Below are 17511 nucleotides of genomic sequence, written 5' to 3'. Positions count from 1 at the left end.
CATCCACATATAAGTGCTTTTTTATTTTCTCTCAAGGTTTCATTCTTGTGTCTATTTTCTCAATAACAAATAGTGAGAAAAAGAAAAGGATGACTGATTTTTTCTACAGCACCAGTTCTTGAATTCTACCAGGACATAATATCCAGTTATGTTCGATACTACATGCTAATAGAATGGTTGCATAAATATGCTGCATTCTACAGCATATTTATATCAGGTATCAAAGTCGTTTATCAGGAATTAATATTTTCCAGAAAGGGACAAAACGAATGCAAGGAAAGCCTTTCAAAATAAAAATCAAATCTTTTTCTTCAAGTTTTGAATGCTTTCCATTTTAAAATGCCCATGACAAGGAATAATACACATCATCATATTTACATATTTATAAAGATTGATAACTAATTTCAGGTGGCTACAAACTGCTCTGAGTCATGGAAAATAGGAATAACATCACAGAATTTATTCTCCTAGGACTTTCTCAGAAAAAGGAAATTGAAATTCTCTGTTTTTTCCTATTCTTACTTTGTTACATTGCAATTCTGATTGGAAACCTACTTGTCACGATTTCCATCGCCTCCAGTCAACTTATGAAACAGCCCATGTATTTCTTTCTGAGTTACCTCTCCCTCGCAGACCTTTGTTACACCTCCACTGTGACCCCCAAGTTGATCACTGACTTGCTGGCAGCAAAGAAGACCATATCTTACAACGGCTGCATGACACAGCTCTTCACCATGCACTTGTTTGGGGGCATCGAGGTCTTCATCCTCACAGGAATGGCCTATGACCGCTATGTGGCCATCTGCAAGCCTTTGCACTACACTCTGATCATGACCAGACAGAAGTGTGGGGCCATGATCGCTGCTTCCTGCGCTGGGGCGTTCCTTCATTCCTTTGGTCAGTTCCTCCTGGCCATCTTTTTACCCTACTGTGGCCCCAACGAAATAGATCATTACTTCTGTGATGTGTATCCTTTGCTGAAGCTGGCCTGCACGGATACCACCAGAATCGGTCTCCTCGTCATCGCCAATTCGGGCCTCATGGGCCTGGTGACTTTTGTGGTCTTGTTGATATCCTATGCTGTGATCTTGTACACTGTCAGGTCCCACTCTGTAGAGAATCGCCACAAAGCTCTCTCCACCTGCAGTTCCCACATCACTGTGGTGGTCCTCTTTTTTGCTCCTTTATTCTTCATTTACATTCGACCAGCAACTACTTTACCAGAAGACAAAGTGTTTGCTCTTTTTTATACTATCATTGCTCCCATGCTCAATCCTCTAATCTACACGCTGAGAAACGTGGAGATGAAGAATGCCATAAAGAAACTCTGGTGCCATATTGCAGTAAGAAAGGAAATGAACTAAAAGATACCTCTGATTTTCACCACTGAACTTGTCGAATATATGAATTTTCTACACTGAAGACTTTAAAATGTATAATAATTGCCTTATATGCTTTTTTGTTTCATTTTGTTTTAGCAATATATAGATTTAAGTATGAACAAAAGCTTACAACTCCCTGGATTTATCCAGACTCTCTGCTGTGTGCTCTTTTCTAGTTTTCTTGTTTTCTTATTTATATCTCCTCTTCCCCTTTGATCTTTTGGCTGTGTAATCAATTTAGATATTTAGCAGTAGACTATGAAAGGTATCATGTAATACAAATCAACACTGAGAACCCATAGAGCCCATTCTTGTATGTGACTCTATTCAATAAAGCCAATTCTGGGTAGCAATGATTTAGAAGATAATTCCAACATTTTACTTGCATCATTTAAAGAATATTCTAAAAGACCAAATTTTGGGCCTGCAACTATATTTCTTAAAAATATAGCTTTCTACTCTGATAATTTTGTAGCCAGTGGTAATCTGGAGCTTCTCATATGTACAACACCAGTACTCTTACCTAAGTCCCACATCAATCTCTTTTCTTTTGTTCAAAGGAATTGTCTCTCCCAACTCTGTCCATGTAAATGTGAACGGCAACTCTGGCTAATTCTAGCACCTGATAGTATATATTTGTTATGGGCATGTGTTCTGGACCCAGAATTGCTTACTAACTATGAGGACTAGGACAGATGCTCAATAAACCATCCATCAAGTGATAATAATAGCCCAGCACACAGTCTAGTGAGGATATGTGCAGGACTGAAACACTGCTTGGTCACACAGTAAGTGCTCAACACATATGAGCTATTTTATTGCCCAGTCTCCTATTATGCTCAGAAATGTAACCATTCTGATAATAACTTTCTTTTGGAGCAGTGAGGGTGTGAGAATGGGGCTCATATTAATGTCATGCTCCTATTACTAGGCTTCCCTGGTGGCTCAGACAGTAAAGAATCCATCTGCAATGTGGGGGATCTGGGTTCAATCCCTGGGTTGGGAAGATCCCTTGGAGGAGCGCATGACAATCTGTTCCAGTATTCTTGCCTGGAGAATCCCCATGGAGAGAGGTACCCAGCAGGCTACAGTCCAGGGGGTCACAAAGAGTAGGACATGACTGAGTGACTAAGGACAACACAGTGTGCAATGGGCACCTATTACTGGTGAAATTATTTTTTTCTTAGAGTGGGCAAGTGGAGAATATCACTTAAAGTCAATGGTCACATCTTTGGCACTGTTCAAGTTAATGGCAGTTTTTTCAGTAGGAATTGAAAGCCATCCTGGAGCACCTTTGCCCAATGTCAGAAATTACTAGGAGCAAGATCAAGCCACTAGATAAGTGATTAAGAATGGGTAGAATCTCAAAAGTCTTTTAAAAACTTCGTGGATATGATGTACTTGCATGAGAATTTATTTTCAAGTTGTAGAGAGAGCCATGTTAGATAAAAATGAGTTGTCAATGTTGAGGATTCTTAAAATGGGTTCATAATATAAAAAAGAAAAATACCATAGTTCTATTACTCAGTTTAAAATACCCAACAAATAAATCTAAAAATATTATGTGCTAGAAATTCTTATAGAAAGATCCTAACATATTTGCTTGTTGTTGTTTTAAACCTAGTTCTTGACAGCTCTCTGAAAACTCCTAGATAGGGCATGCACAGTATACATGTCAGAGAACATAACAGAGCAGGAAACTGAAAGATCACCTTCTGGTGTGATATAAGCAGGGTCTTTAATAAGAAGACCAGCCCGCCCTCAAAATTTCCCTCTGCTTCAGAAGCCCTATCCTCCAACCAACCAAACTTGTATTATTGAAAAATAAAACTTCAAAAATTAACACAAATGTTTCTGTTTTATTTTTATTCTTGAAATAAAATTTGTGAATGTGGATTATTAAAATACTTGGAGTCTGCAGCAACATGAATGGACCAAGAAATTATCTTACTAAGTAAAATAAGTCAGACAGAGAAAAACAAATATCTGCAATCACTTTATGTGGATTCTAAAAGAAAAAAAAATTACACAGATGGACTTATTTACAAAACAGAAAAAGACTCACAGACACAGAAAACAAACTTATGATTACCAAAAGGAAAAGGGGAGGGGAGGGATAAATTGGGAGTTTGGGACTAACAGATACAGGCTACCAAATATAAAATAGATAAACAACAATGATCTATTGTACAGCACAGGAAACGATACTCAATATCTTGTAACAACCTATAATGAAAAGTAATCTGAGATGGAAAATATACATACATATGAACACACATATATATGAATTGAATCACATGACTATATACCCGAAACCAATACAACATTGTAAATAAACTATAGTTTAATAAGATAAGCAAGCAAACACTTCATTGTCAATATCAGTCATTAACCAGGGAATTATGATTTAACTCCTTCACTTTTGCACTGTGATCTCCTCCCTTCTCAGCTTTTCAAGAGCATCAGCCATATTTCTCTCTTCAGTTGAATCATTAATAGCACATATAATATCAAGAAAAAACAGTGAGATTCTTTGTAATTTAGTGAGTGACCTTACTAGTTCTTGCATTCAGGCTATTATCTACCTTTCATTATTTTTGGCTAAGATGTTTTACAACTCAAAATAGAGAAGTTGACTCACACAAAATAATATCAATGTCAACAATGTCTGGCCATAGAAATTCAAACTGTGTCAGGTGAAGTGCAAGTAATGACAGCCCTTTGGATACTTGGCTAGTTTTGCATCAACTTATAAATTCTTTTTAGCACTCCATACTGATGATAAAGATGTGGTGAACTGTTGCCTGAACTGGTGGTAACATCTTACTGGTTTGTACACTAAATATTAGTAATAAATTCAATAGAATCTTTGACATGTCCATCATTTGCATAAAAATTCAATTATATTTTCTTTTAAAATGTATCCTTTGACAAATGGTAAACTTTAAAGAAACTATAGAAATAGATCCATTCACAGATACCCATTGACTGTTTAAAAAAATTCAATGGTACATGAAAAGATCTTAGAAGCTTTCAGACAAAAAAAAGATTAAGTAAATTTTTTAACGGAGAAGGCAATGGCACCCACTCCAGTACTCTGGCCTGGAAAATCCCATGGATGGAGGAGCCTGGTAGGCTGCAGTCCATGGGGTCGCTAAGAGTCGGACACGACTGAGCGACTTCACTTTCACTTTTCACTTTCATGCATTGGAGAAGGAAGTGGCAACCCACTCCATTATTCTTGCCTGGAGAATCCCAGGGGTGGGGGAGCCTGGTGGGCTGCCGTCTATGGGGTCGCACAGAGTCGGACACGACTGAAGCGACTTAGCAGCAGCAGCAAATTTTTTAAAAGATGAATTCAGTCGTATGATTTCAACTTTTCAACAAATATTATTACTACATTTTCAGGTAAAAAATGGATGAGAAAATACAATCGTCTTATGAAATTACATAAAGTAAAATTTAAGAGGCAACTCCATGGACTGCAGCCCACCATGCTCCTCCATCCATGGGATTTTCCAGGCAAGAGTACTGGAATGGGGTGCTATTGCCTTCTCCGAAGGAATAAATATCTGTATAACATAAAAATGTCCAAGATTTACACTTGACTAAAACTTCTATAGATTCTTGTTTATTTCATTGTCTGTCTCTTTCCTTAGTCTCCAGCCTCACTGAGGAAAAAGGCTGTTTTGTTCACCACTAAATACATTCTCTAGGGCTTCCCTGGTGGCTCTGTGGTAAAGAACCCACCTGCCAATGCAGGAGATGTGAGTTTGATCCCGGGGTCAAGAAGTTCCCCTGGAGAAGGAAACTGAAACCCACTTCAATATTCTTGCTGGAAAATTCCATGGACAGAGGAGTCTGGCAGGCTACATTCTGTGGATTTGCAAAAGAGTGGGACATAACTTAGCGACTAAACAACAAATGCATTCTCCATAGTATGTTTTGTCCAAGTCAGATCTTTTAGAATTAAGAGATAGTAAATATTTTTATATGAATAAATTTATGAGACCATTTTATTTTTGTTATAGTTCTTTTAAAAATATATTTTCTGTAATATACATATGGAAAATTCAATCAGAAAAAGTATATCTTTTTAGAAAGGAGTTTGCCTTACAAAGATAAATTGGGAAATTGTCTGCACATCTGCAAGAGAGTCCATGGGGGCATATGAGCTTCCAAAAAAAAAGCATAGGGGTAAAGCATAGGAGTCTTTTCCAGGCATCAGCCAGAAATTATAATGCCCTAACAAGCTTTTTTTTTTGGTTTTCTCCCCAAGAAAAATTAAGTCTTAAATCCTGGGTCTACTCTCTGAACTTTTAATTCTAGCTGTAGGGTTCTCAATATTTCCCATGGCAGCTCACTTCAGTCTGCCTCAGCTAACTGATTCTGCCCTGTCCTGACAAATAAGTATTATATACTCCATGTCCATAGTCACTATATACTCATTTCCTCATAGTCTCCATGTCCCAGGTCTGATCTCAGTGGTTTGGATGTTGATGCAATAGGGAAATGCAATTAAGAACTTTGGCATATTTATTTATTAGGTAGAAATTGAAGCTACAATTTACATCATTGGTGAAGTATACTGATGGGAAATTTCTATATCTTCAGAGACTGAGACCTTTTCTATATTACACATTTTGTCAGAATTCTCCTTAAATGCCAATTTAACATCAAGAAGAATATATCATGTATCAGATCAGATCAGATCACTCGCTCAGTCGTGTCCGACTCTTTGCAACCCCATGAATCGCAGCACGCCAGGCCTCCCTGTCCATCACCAACTCCCAGAGTTCACTCAGATTCATGTCCATCGAGTTAGTGATGCCATCCAGCCATCTCATCCTCTGTCGTCCCCTTCTCCTCCTGCCCCCAATCCCTCCCAGAGCATCAGAGTCTTTTCCAATGAGTCAACTCTTCACATGAGGTGGCCAAAGTACTGGAGTTTCAGCTTTAGCATCATTCCTTCCAAAGAAATCCCAGGGCTGATCTCCTTTAGGGGTATATATGTACACAACTCTATGTATATATGTAACTTTTTTATAGAGACAAAGGTAAAATATCACAGTCACATTTATTTTTTAGAAATGGAAAAACTGCATGCTAAAAAATAATCTCAAAATTAGTTCAATTTACCAAGTATATCTGTAACAGTGGAACTCACGAGTTCTCTTGTAAAATTTTACGCAATTAGAGACGGATTACTGCATGGAAATGATAACTTTTAAAATTCTGACTTTATCTTAGGTGTGAAGCCTCATAAGAAATCTGTCTGATGAGTTAAGCAGCTGGTAAGTTAAATCCAGTTCCTAATTATAATAGTGACTTTCCTTAAAATGAATATTTAAATCATTCTGATTGTATTTATAATCTAAGCCTTCTAACTAACCTTTGAAAAATTCCAGAAACTTTAAAATGCTATTTTTACTGTTTTGGAAAACCTGGCTTCAACTATCATGAATTGTGATTTGCACATGAGCTCTTAAAATTATCAGTGCCATGTCTCACAGCTATCAAAATATTACTAGATCTACTTGTCTTTTCATATTTCACAAATTTAATCATATTATTAGTCCTTTGGATTCCATTATGGAAAAAAGTTTAATATGAAGAAGAATGCACTGCCCCAGCAGATAAGTGGACAGTATTGCAGTGAAGGAACTGAAGATATATTAAAAAAAAATAAAATCAAAGCACCAGTATGCTTCTAAGATTATGCAGAAGAAAAAATGTATGATGAAATTTTCAAACAAGCTATTTGAATGGATGATATTTAAGTGGTAGGTTTCTTTTTCCTAAGTTTAGTTGAGATGAAGAAAAATTAGGAGAACATAAACATCTGTCTAGTTTGGATAAGGTTAATTAATTTAAAAGAAAGAAAGAAAAAAAAAACTGGCTGAAATAAGCAGTACATTTATTTTCAGAAATGTGGGGAAGTCAGCTCAACCCAGACCAAAGAGAAAGATTTTGCTTAATGATAGGATGTTTCCCCAAAGTGAGAAACCCCAGCCTTCAGGTAAGAAAGAGCAGATTGTTTACGGCAGGGGAACTGTGCTATGTCTTATCCATATTTTATCCCATGTTACAATATTACACATTTTAAATAAGCTATTCAAAATGTATAGTAAGAATAATACAATATACCCATTGATATGACAAATATAATGTCAATGACAATGAATATTTACTAAATGTTTTATCTTAATATATACCAGTTTCTGTCCTAAGCTGTTATATAAGTGAACTCATCATATCTTTACAGCAGATCTCAGAGTTAATTACAGTATTATTCATTTTATAGATGAAGAAGCTGAGGTTATATATTTTATCTGTGATTATGCTCCAAGTGAATTTTGGAGCCAGTATCTCATTCTATGTAGGTCCAGAACTCATAACCTTAATTATTAGAATCTACTACCACTGGAACAGTGTGAGGACCTCCTAAATTTATAACACTATGGGGGTTCCAAGAGGAAGGAGGGGAAACTTACATGTTTTTGAGCATCAAGTTCTGTATATGTAACCTTATTTACATTCCACAGTAATCCTGTAAATTAGGCTGCTGCTGCTGCTGGTAAGTCGCTTCAGTCATGTCCGACTCTGTGCGACCCCATAGATGGCAGCCCACCAGGCTCCCCCGTCCCTGGGATTCTCCAGGCAAGAATACTGGAGTAGGTTGCCATTTCCTTATTCAGTGCATGAAAGTGAAAAGTCAAAGTGAAGTCGTTCAGTCGTGCCCAACTCTTAGCGACCTCATGGACTGCAGTCTACCAGGCTCCTCCATCCATGGGATTTTCCAGGCGAGAGTACTGGAGTGGGGTACCATTGCCTTCTCCACTGCATGCTTATTTTAAGGAAGAAGGAAAAAGTATTTAAGGAGGTGAAGACTCTTGCATTTGAGTATCAGAGCTGTGTGCTGAACACGACACTATCTCTGAAGTTTCTGATATTATTATTAATAATATTTCCTATCTTGTTCATGGAAGGATAGTACAAGATACAATTCCTGAGATGGTGTACTTACATTTTCTCTGGGGCCTTGATGTTATAGTTAGTAATCATGTGTGTGTTATTTGCTCAGTTGTATCTGACTCTTTGTGACCCCATGGACTGTAGCCTACCAGGCTCCTCTGTCCATGGAATTCACCAGGCAAAAATATTTACTGAAATGTGTAGCCATTCCCTTCTCCAGGAGATCTTCCCAACCCAGGGGTTGAACCCTGGTCTCCTTCATGGCAATCAGATTTTTACCATTGGAGCCACCAGGGAAGCTCTTAGTAATTGTTGAGGATAGCCAATAATTATTAAATATATAGTACTTTACAGGTATTGTTTTAAGAAATTTCATATTTAGAAACTAATTATTCAAAAAATCACCATATAAAGAGATATTGTCTTTACCTTGATTTTACAGAGAAGTAAACTGAGGCACAGGAATTGTAATGAAATTGCCTCTGTATTTGTTACTTTCTATAGTCTCAATATATCAAGCAGAGAAGGGAAGGCAGGACAGAGGTAAACAGATGTCCTCCCCAAATTAATGGAGAATCAGAAGTCACACATTATTGCAATCTGGGGACATCTTCAGAGATTATCTAATCGCTTTTATTTTATGAATGGGAGCCTGGGATCCTAGGGAATGAACAATTATGCAACAGAATGGGAGGAATAAACTAGGTATCTTGCCTACTTATATAGTGTATTTACCAGATGATTACCTGAATACAGGTATAACTGCTTCTATTTTAGAGAACTGAAGAGATTCTTTTATATAGTCATGCATATTGTGTGGGTGAATTCTCTAAGAAATTAAGGGAAGAAGTGCTACATCTTGTTTATTGTATTGTGTTTGGGGGAACTATTTTGGAATTAAAGGAGCCCACTTTTTAGTATATTATTTCCAAACTAGGCAACTATAATTACAGTCTGATAAGACGTAACTCAAATAACTTCTGAATGTTAATTTATTTTGAAAGGGGAGATAATCTTGCAAGAGAAATGTAGACAAATATAAAAAGCAGAGCTGTAGATATATTAACCTAGAGATGCTACAAATAAAGTTTAAGAAGTATGAAAGTTTCATGTAGTATTTCACATGAAGGAATTATTTCCTCTTAAAAGTCAAAATGGATTATATAAGTCCACTCATAAAAATGATTTGTTCTTCAGTTTTATTGTGAATTACCTGACTAAAGGACGATGTATTATTCCTTCAAAATTATACCACATTGTTCACTTTCCATTTTTTTTACTTAATTGATATTTATTTAACATTGACTCTGCACCAAGCACTGCAAAATCCACCCACACACCCCACGCCAATTTTGTGATTTCATTAGAAACCACTTAATCAAACAAATTTTGTAGTTACCTCTATTTTACATCCTAAATTGGCACATGTGTGGATCACAATAAACTGTGGAAAATTCTGAAAGAGATGGGAATACCAGACCACCTGATCTGCCTCTTGAGAAATTTGTATGCAGGTCAGGAAGCAACAGTTAGAACTGGACATGGAACAACATACTGGTTCCAAATAGGAAAAGGAGTTCGTCAAGGCTGTATATTGTCACCCTGCTTATTTAACTTCTATGCAGAGTACATCATGAGAAACGCTGGACTGGAAGAAACACAAGCTGGAATCAAGATTGCCGGGAGAAATATCAATAACCTCAGATATGCAGATGACACTATCCTTATGGCAGAAAGTGAAGAGGAACTAAAAAGCCTCATGATGAAAGTGAAAGTAGAGAGTGAAAAAGTTGGCTTAAAGCTCACCATTCAGAAAACTAAGATCATGGCATCTGGTCCCACCACTTCATGGGAAATAGATGGGGAAACAGTGGAAACAGTGTCAGATTTATTTTTCTGGGCTCCAAAATCACTACAGATGGTGACTGTAGCCATGAAATTAAAAGACGCTTACTCCTTGGAAGGAAAGTTATGACCAACCTAGATAGCATATTCAAAAGCAGAGACATTACTTTGCCAACAAAGGTTCATCTAGTCAAGGCTATGGTTTTTCCTGTGGTCATGTATGGATGAGAGAGTTGGACTGTGAAGAAGACTGAGCTCCGAAGAATTGATGCTTTTCAACTGTGGTGCTGGAGAAGACTCTTGAGAGTCCCTTGGACTGCAAGGAGACCCAACCAGTCCATTCTGAAGGAGATCAGCCCTGGGATTTCTTTGGAAGGAATGATGCTAAAGCTGAAACTCCAGTACTTTGGCCACCTCATGCGCAGAGTTGACTCATTGGAAAAGACTCTGATGCTGGGAGGGATTGAAGGCAAGAGGAGAAGGGGACGACAGAGGATGAGATGGCTGGATGGCATCACTGACTCGATGCATGTGAGTCTGAGTGAACTCCGGGAGTTGGTGATGGACAGGGAGGCCTGGCGTGCTGCGATTCTTGGGGTCGCAAAGAGTCGGACACGACTGAGCAACTGATCTGACCTGATCTGATCTGATGTCACCCTACTTAACACTATTAAGATTAACTCTTTTTTTTCATTCTTGATAAATATAATTCCTTTCTTCCTCACAAAATAATTCAAATTATGTAAAAACTAGAACTTTGTCTAATTTATCACTGTATTCTTAGCTCTTAGAAGAATATTCAAAAAGAGTTGTATGTATTAAATGAAAATGATTTCAGTGGATCTCAAAATAACTTGTCTTTAAAAGGCATTGGTGCCATTTTAAGTAGAAATCAGGTTTCCATTTTCTCATCAGTGATCAGTTTCATTGCTTTTCATTTCAGGTAACTTTCTTGAACATCAGATCATGGAAGATAGAAATAATGTTACTGAATTTATTCTCTTGGGACTTTCTACAGACAAGAAAGTCCAGATCCTCTGCTTTTTATTTTTCTTATTCTGTTACCTGGCTATTTGTTTGGGGAATTTGATCATCGTGATTTCTATTACTTGCAGTCAGCTAATCACCCAGCCCATGTATTTCTTCCTTAACTGCCTTGCACTCTCAGATATCTTCTACACCTCCACTGTGACACCCAAACTCATGACTGACTTACTGATGGAGAAAAATGCCATTCCTACAAAAACTGCATGACACAGCTTTTCAGCACACACTTCTTTGGGGGATTGAGGTCTTCATCCTCACAGGGATGGCCTGTGACCGCTATGTGGCCATCTGCAAACCTCTCCACTACGCCATCACCATGAACAGGCAAAGACGTCACTCAATTCTCATGGCATCGGGTGCAGGGGGACTTCTTCATTCTCTTGGTCTCTTTCTCCTTGTGATTGTTTTACCTTTCTGTGGCCCCAATGAAATAGATCACTATTACTGTGATGTATATCCTTTGTTGAAACTAGCCTGCACTGATACACACAATTTGGCTTTTTTGTCATTGCCAATTCTGGCTTGATGGGACTGGTGCTCTCTGTGGCTCTGACGGCCTCCTACATTTTGATTCTGTATAACGTGCGCACATATTCTGCAGAAAGCCGCCAAAAGCACTTTCCACCTGTAGCTCCCACATCACAGTCGTAATCCTCTTTTTTGCACCTGTCATCTTTCTTTACATTAGACCTGCTGCAACATTACCAGAAGATAAGGTGTTTACGCTCTTCTACACAATTATTGTCACCATACTCAACCCGTTTATCTACACACTCAGAAACATGGAGATGAAAAATTCCATAAGAAGAGTTTGGTGCAATAAAAGGTTCTTGGAAGGGAGGCTAATGATTTGAAGGTCATTCATCTTTGACCCTGGAGAAGGCAATGCCACCCCACTCCAGTACTCTTGCCTGGAAAATCCCGTGGGTGGAGGAGCCTGGTGGGCTGCCGTCCATGGGGTCCCACAGAGTCCGACATGACTTAGCAGCAGCAGTAGCAGCATCTTTGAGGCCAGTCTTTGCATCACTCCCTCTGTTGCTGATTCTCTCCTGCTAATGGGAAAATCAATCAATCAGTCAGAATGTGTAAAAGCCAAGCCTTCAACAACAGCTTGCCTTCAGTGGTTCCTTCTTTATTTTCCTCTCAATGTGTATTCCTTGATTTCACTTTTCACTAATATCCCCTTTGTTTAAAAAAAAAAAAAGAAAACAAAACAAAACTTTTTACAGAGTCAAAACACACTGAAAAATCTCGAGGGAAAGTGATCCTGCCTGTATTGAAGGCTAAACCTGAGGGAGACTTAGCTCTCAAAATACTTGGCCTCAAAGTATAAAAGGTAATAATATGTTAAAAGGTAAGACAGTTAAAGAATCCACCTGCTAATGCAGGAGACACCTGTTCCATCCTTGGGCCAGGAAGATCCCCTGGAGAAGGAAATGGCTACCCACTCCAGTGTTTTTGCCTGGACAATCCCATGGAGAGAGGAACCTGGTGGGCTACAGCCCATGGGGATGCAAAACAGCTGGGCATGACTCAGCGACTAAACAAAAACAAAAAGGAAGTTACAGGAAAACAGGAACAGTCACATACTGCAAACTCCTTTCAGAACTATATACCTAGCCTCGTATCCTACAACTTTAGATTTCTTTTAATCAAATACCTAGAGATTTTTTGTGTATTTGTGAACCAGTATTATTTTACTTAAGTGAAGAGACTATATAGATCTAAACAGAACATAGTGTAAAGTCCAGTCTTATAGTCTACATGGTAAGTCTTATAGTCTGAAAAGCAAGTCATTGTGTGATGTTTGTGAAGTGACATTGTAAGTATTGAGGAAAATATACATTTTTACAAACTCATGCTATTTTAACTGGGTTTGGCATTAAGTATAAAGGAATAGACATTAAGGAATGTACATTAAGGAATAAATAAACCACAATTGACTTTGCTACAAAAAAAGAAGAAAATGTGCTTAGATATATCTGACTCTGTGACCACATGGACTGTAGCCCACCAGGCTTCTCTGTTCATGGGGATTCTCCAGGCACAAATATTGGGGTGGGTTGCCATGTTCTCCTCCAGGGGACCTTCCCAACCCAGGGACTGAACCCACATTGCAGTCAGATTCTTTACTGACTGAGCCATCAGGGAAGCCCAAGAATACTGGAGTGGGTAGCCTATCCCTTCTCCAGGGGATCTTCCTGACCCAGGAATCAACCAGGTGTCTCCTGCCTTGCAGGTGGATTCTTTACCAGCTGAGCTACCAGGGAAGTCTGAACCATATATATATATATATATATATATATATATATATATATATAGTAGAGAGAGAAAAATGGAATTTTTGAACAATTATCTGATGGAATTTAATGGAGTTAAAACTATCTTTGAAGAAGTAAGATTCATTTACCCAACTATCTAGTTTGCTGAAAAACTAAACCAGGTGTTCCTCAGTTTTATCTAGTCTGATAATCCCATTCCACTGTATTTTCTGCTTTGTCTACTATAAATGCATGCTGCAGTCCATGGTGTCACAAAGAGTCAGACACGACTGAGCAATTGAACTGAACTCAACTGCTATACATGACATTATTGAGGATGAAATATTTGATCCCCACATTTATGATGAGTTCCTCCTTGCTGAAAAGCTTTAAATAAAACTTTGAGTGTTGCCATCAATTTTATGGATTTTGGATTACCTTACCTGACTATTTAGGGAGCTTCCCAGGTGGTGCTAGTGGTAAAGAACCCACCTGCCAATGCAGGAGACATAAGAGGCATGAGTTCAATCCCTGAGTCTGGGAGATACTCTGGAGGAGATTAGAGCAACCCCCTCCACTATTCTTACCTGGATAATCTCATGGACAGAGGAGCCTGGCGGGCTATAGTTCATAGGGCCACAAAAAGACACTACCGAAGCAACTCAGCACGCACACACACACAAACCTGACTACTTAACTGTCTTAACTGTACTCTGCCATTTGATGCTTAGAAAGAATTTTATCTGCTGAGTTTCAATTTACACCTCTGTAACATAACATAGATAATTGGAATAATGTTTCAGAACTAGAATTTATAGGGCTTTATAAGAAAAAATTATCACACATATCTTGTGAAGATTGAAATCATATTGTATTATAATGCTACTTAAACATGAATGGACATAGGCCACAGAAATCTTCTGCTTATGTTTCTAATATAATTTAAAAAGTAAAAGTAAAATATTTATTATAAAATTCTTATTTCACAGAAATTAATTTATAGGAATTATTTGAATTGTATTCTAGTGTTATTATTAGAAATAAAATATATATTTCTAATAATATTAGAAATAAGAACAAAAGCAAAAGAATTTTGAGCAGTTTCCATTTGAAGAACAATATTATACATTTCCTTTAAGCATCACAATTAGCTTATAAGCTAGTTACTAATATCTCTAAACAACAGTTCAGTCAGTTCAGTCACTCATTCATGTTGGACTCTTTCCGAACCCATGAACCGCAGCATGCCAGTCCTCCCTGTCCATCACCAACTCCCAGAGTTCACCCAAACCCATGTCCATCAAGTTGGTGATGCCATCCAGCCATCTCATCCTCTGTTGTCCCCTTCTCCTCCTGCCCTCAAACTTTCCCAGCATCAGGGTCTTTTCAAATGAGTCAACTCTTCGCATCAGGTGAGCAAAGTTTGAAGTTTGACCTTCAACATCAGTCCTTGCAAAGAACACCCAGGACTGATCTCCTTCAGAATGGACTCGTTGGATCTCCTTGCAGTCCAAGGGACTCTCAAGAGTCTTCTCCAACACCACAGTTCAAAAGCATCAATTCTTCAGCACTCAGCTTTCTTCACAGTCCAACTCTCATATCAATACATGACCATTGGAAACTATAGCCTTGACTACATAGACCTTTGTTGGCAAAGTAACGTCTCTGCTTTTGAATATGCTGTCTAGGTTGGTCATAATTTTCCTTCCAAGGAGTAAGCGTCTTTTAATTTTATGGCTGCAGTCACCATCTGCAGTGATTTTGGAGCCCCAAAAAATAAAGTCAGTCACTGTTTCCACTGTTTCCCCATCTATTCCCCATCTATTTGCTATGAAGTTATGGGACCAGATGCCATAATCTTCGTTTTCTGAATGTTGAGCTTTAAGCCAACTTTTTCACTCTCCTCTTTCACTTTCATCAAGAGGCTCCTTAGTTCTTCTTCACTTTCTGCCATAAGGGTGGTGTTATCAATAAAATAAATAAAACTGATATAAAATTATTTGGCAAATAAATTCAATTCAGAAATATTTTTATGTGAAATCACAGCTACTTCAAGATATTCAAATATGCTTTCTTTAATAAGAAGAAAAATAAATTGTAGACAACTCTAGACTGATCCCAGTGATTGTGATCACTGTGAGAAGAATGTGTCATGAAGGAAAACAGTTTAAGAAAACTGAAAACACATGACCAAACCTAATCTGATTGGACACTGTAACATTATAGTTCTGCAATAGTATCTGTGATAGCAGATGCCAAAACAGTTTCAATGAGGATTGTAACCTGTCTAAAGAACTCTGGGGGATATGAATTTTGCAAAAGTATCATCATGGAATTGTCTTGAACTTGCTCTTTTCAACACTGGAGTGAAAGAAAGCCAAATCACAGAATTAGCATGTACTGACAAAGTCACCATCCCCAACTTCATGAAAGACTGAAATCCATTCAACCATGGCCCATTCAGTGTTCCTCCACCCTTGACTTTAATAGCTACAGTGCAGGGTAGAGAGATTGCTTGAGAACCCCTCAATCTCTCTAATCAGTTCCCCAAGGCTTTAGAGAAGCATAAAAGGGAAAGAGAGAAGATTTAGATGTAAAACAGTGAAGGTTGTCCCTGAAAATAATTTTCTTTTTTTTTTTTAACTTTACAATATTGCATTGGTTTTTCCATACATTGTCATGAACCCGCCACAGGTGTACATGTGTTCCCCATCCTGAACCCCCCTCCCATCTCCCTCCCCGTTCCATCCCTTAGGATCATCCCAGTGCACCAGCCCTGAGCACTCTGTCTCATGCATCGAACCTGGATTGACGATTCGTTTCACATATGATAATTTACATGTTTCAATGCTATTCTCTCATATCATTCCACCCTCGCCCTCTCCCACAGAGTCCAAAAGACTGTTCTATACATCTGTGCCTCTTTTGCTGTCTCGCATACAGGGTTATCATTACCATCTTTCTAAATTCCATATATATGTGTTAGTATACTGTATTGGTGTTTTTCAAAGAAGAATTCTGGAGCTATGCCAGGCAGTCTCTTTCTAGAATACAAACCTAAGGTGGTTTATAAATCCTGGAGAGACAGTAACATAGATTCTCCAATTGAAAGGCAAACCAGAAAGAAAGCAGAAAAACAAAAATGTATGGATCATTTCACAGCTGATCAAAAAGTAGTTGAGGTCTGTTTTGATGTTTGATAGTTTTAGGGACTAATTTCACAGAAAAAAAAAAAAAAAACAGGTATGTATCAAAATGTTTTTATGGGCAGATTCATGAACTTCAAGAGGTGGAGAAACATGTTCTCAGGATAGCAAAGCAGTCCAGAGGGAGCACATGTTGTATTAGTCCATCCGAAGGAACTTTCATCCCAGAAGGACATCACCTATGTTGTTTATGAGGAATGAAAAGTTCTGGGAGGTAGGCTGTGGCATCATAAGCCTTCCAGTGTTGCTTCTAATTGAAGTAGAAGCAAAAATAATAATATTTATGCCAATAAACATATTAGCTTGGGTAGAAAGGCAGAACTTGGAAACAACTTGCAGTTTACCTAAGTAAACTACTTACAGAAATAGGGAGAGCTGTTTAGGGCTCTAGAGTATAATATTGCATACTGTAAAATAAAACTCACATCTCCTGTTTCCAAAAGTGGTTTTGTTGCTCTCCATCATGTATTCCTAATAATACACTTTCTGAATATTTTTCTATCATGGAGTCCATTAATTTCTTAAATAATATACTATTATGTGTAAAACAGGTAGCCAGTGGGAAGCTGGGAAAGGCTGAAGGGAAAAGGAGAAGGGGGTGACAGAGGATGCAATGGTTAGGTAGCATCACGACTCAATGGGCACAGATTTGAGCAAACTCTTGGAGACAGTGGAGGGCAAAAGAGCCTGGCATGCTATAGTCCATGGGGTTGCAAAGACTCGGGCACGACATAGCCACTGAAAAACAACAAAGTGAAAAGCTGTAGAACACGGGGAGCTCAGCTCAGTGCTCTG

General features: G+C 38.1%; 1 protein-coding gene and 1 pseudogene across 1 annotated transcript; both read left to right on the top strand.

The window, feature by feature from the left end:
- Positions 1-431: 431 nt before the first annotated feature.
- Positions 432-5677, top strand: LOC139187250 (olfactory receptor 4P4-like). Its single transcript, XM_070803263.1, has 2 exons — positions 432-1337; positions 5633-5677. Exons 1-2 carry the CDS (start codon positions 432-434, stop codon positions 5675-5677), a joined length of 951 nt encoding a protein of 316 aa, XP_070659364.1.
- Positions 5678-11168: 5491 nt separating this feature from the next.
- On the top strand, positions 11169-12103 carry LOC109569071 (olfactory receptor 4P4-like; annotated as a pseudogene).
- The last annotated feature ends 5408 nt before the right edge of the window (positions 12104-17511 follow it).

Source organism: Bos indicus, chromosome 15, assembly GCF_029378745.1.
Source record: "Bos indicus isolate NIAB-ARS_2022 breed Sahiwal x Tharparkar chromosome 15, NIAB-ARS_B.indTharparkar_mat_pri_1.0, whole genome shotgun sequence".
NCBI lineage: Eukaryota > Metazoa > Chordata > Mammalia > Artiodactyla > Bovidae > Bos > Bos indicus.
The sequence above is the reverse complement of the archived record's forward strand: the minus strand, read 5'-3'. Positions and strand labels throughout refer to the sequence as shown.

What these genes read in the sequence shown, in the direction of transcription:
- LOC139187250 (XM_070803263.1), top strand. Translation starts at nt 432, where the DNA reads ATGGAAAATAGGAATAACATCACAGAATTTATTCTCCTAGGACTTTCT. An exon ending in TAAAGAAACTCTGGTGCCAT is followed by an intron (nt 1,338 to 5,632) that starts ATTGCAGTAAGA and finishes TAATGCCCTAAC; the next exon opens with AAGCTTTTTTTTTTGGTTTT.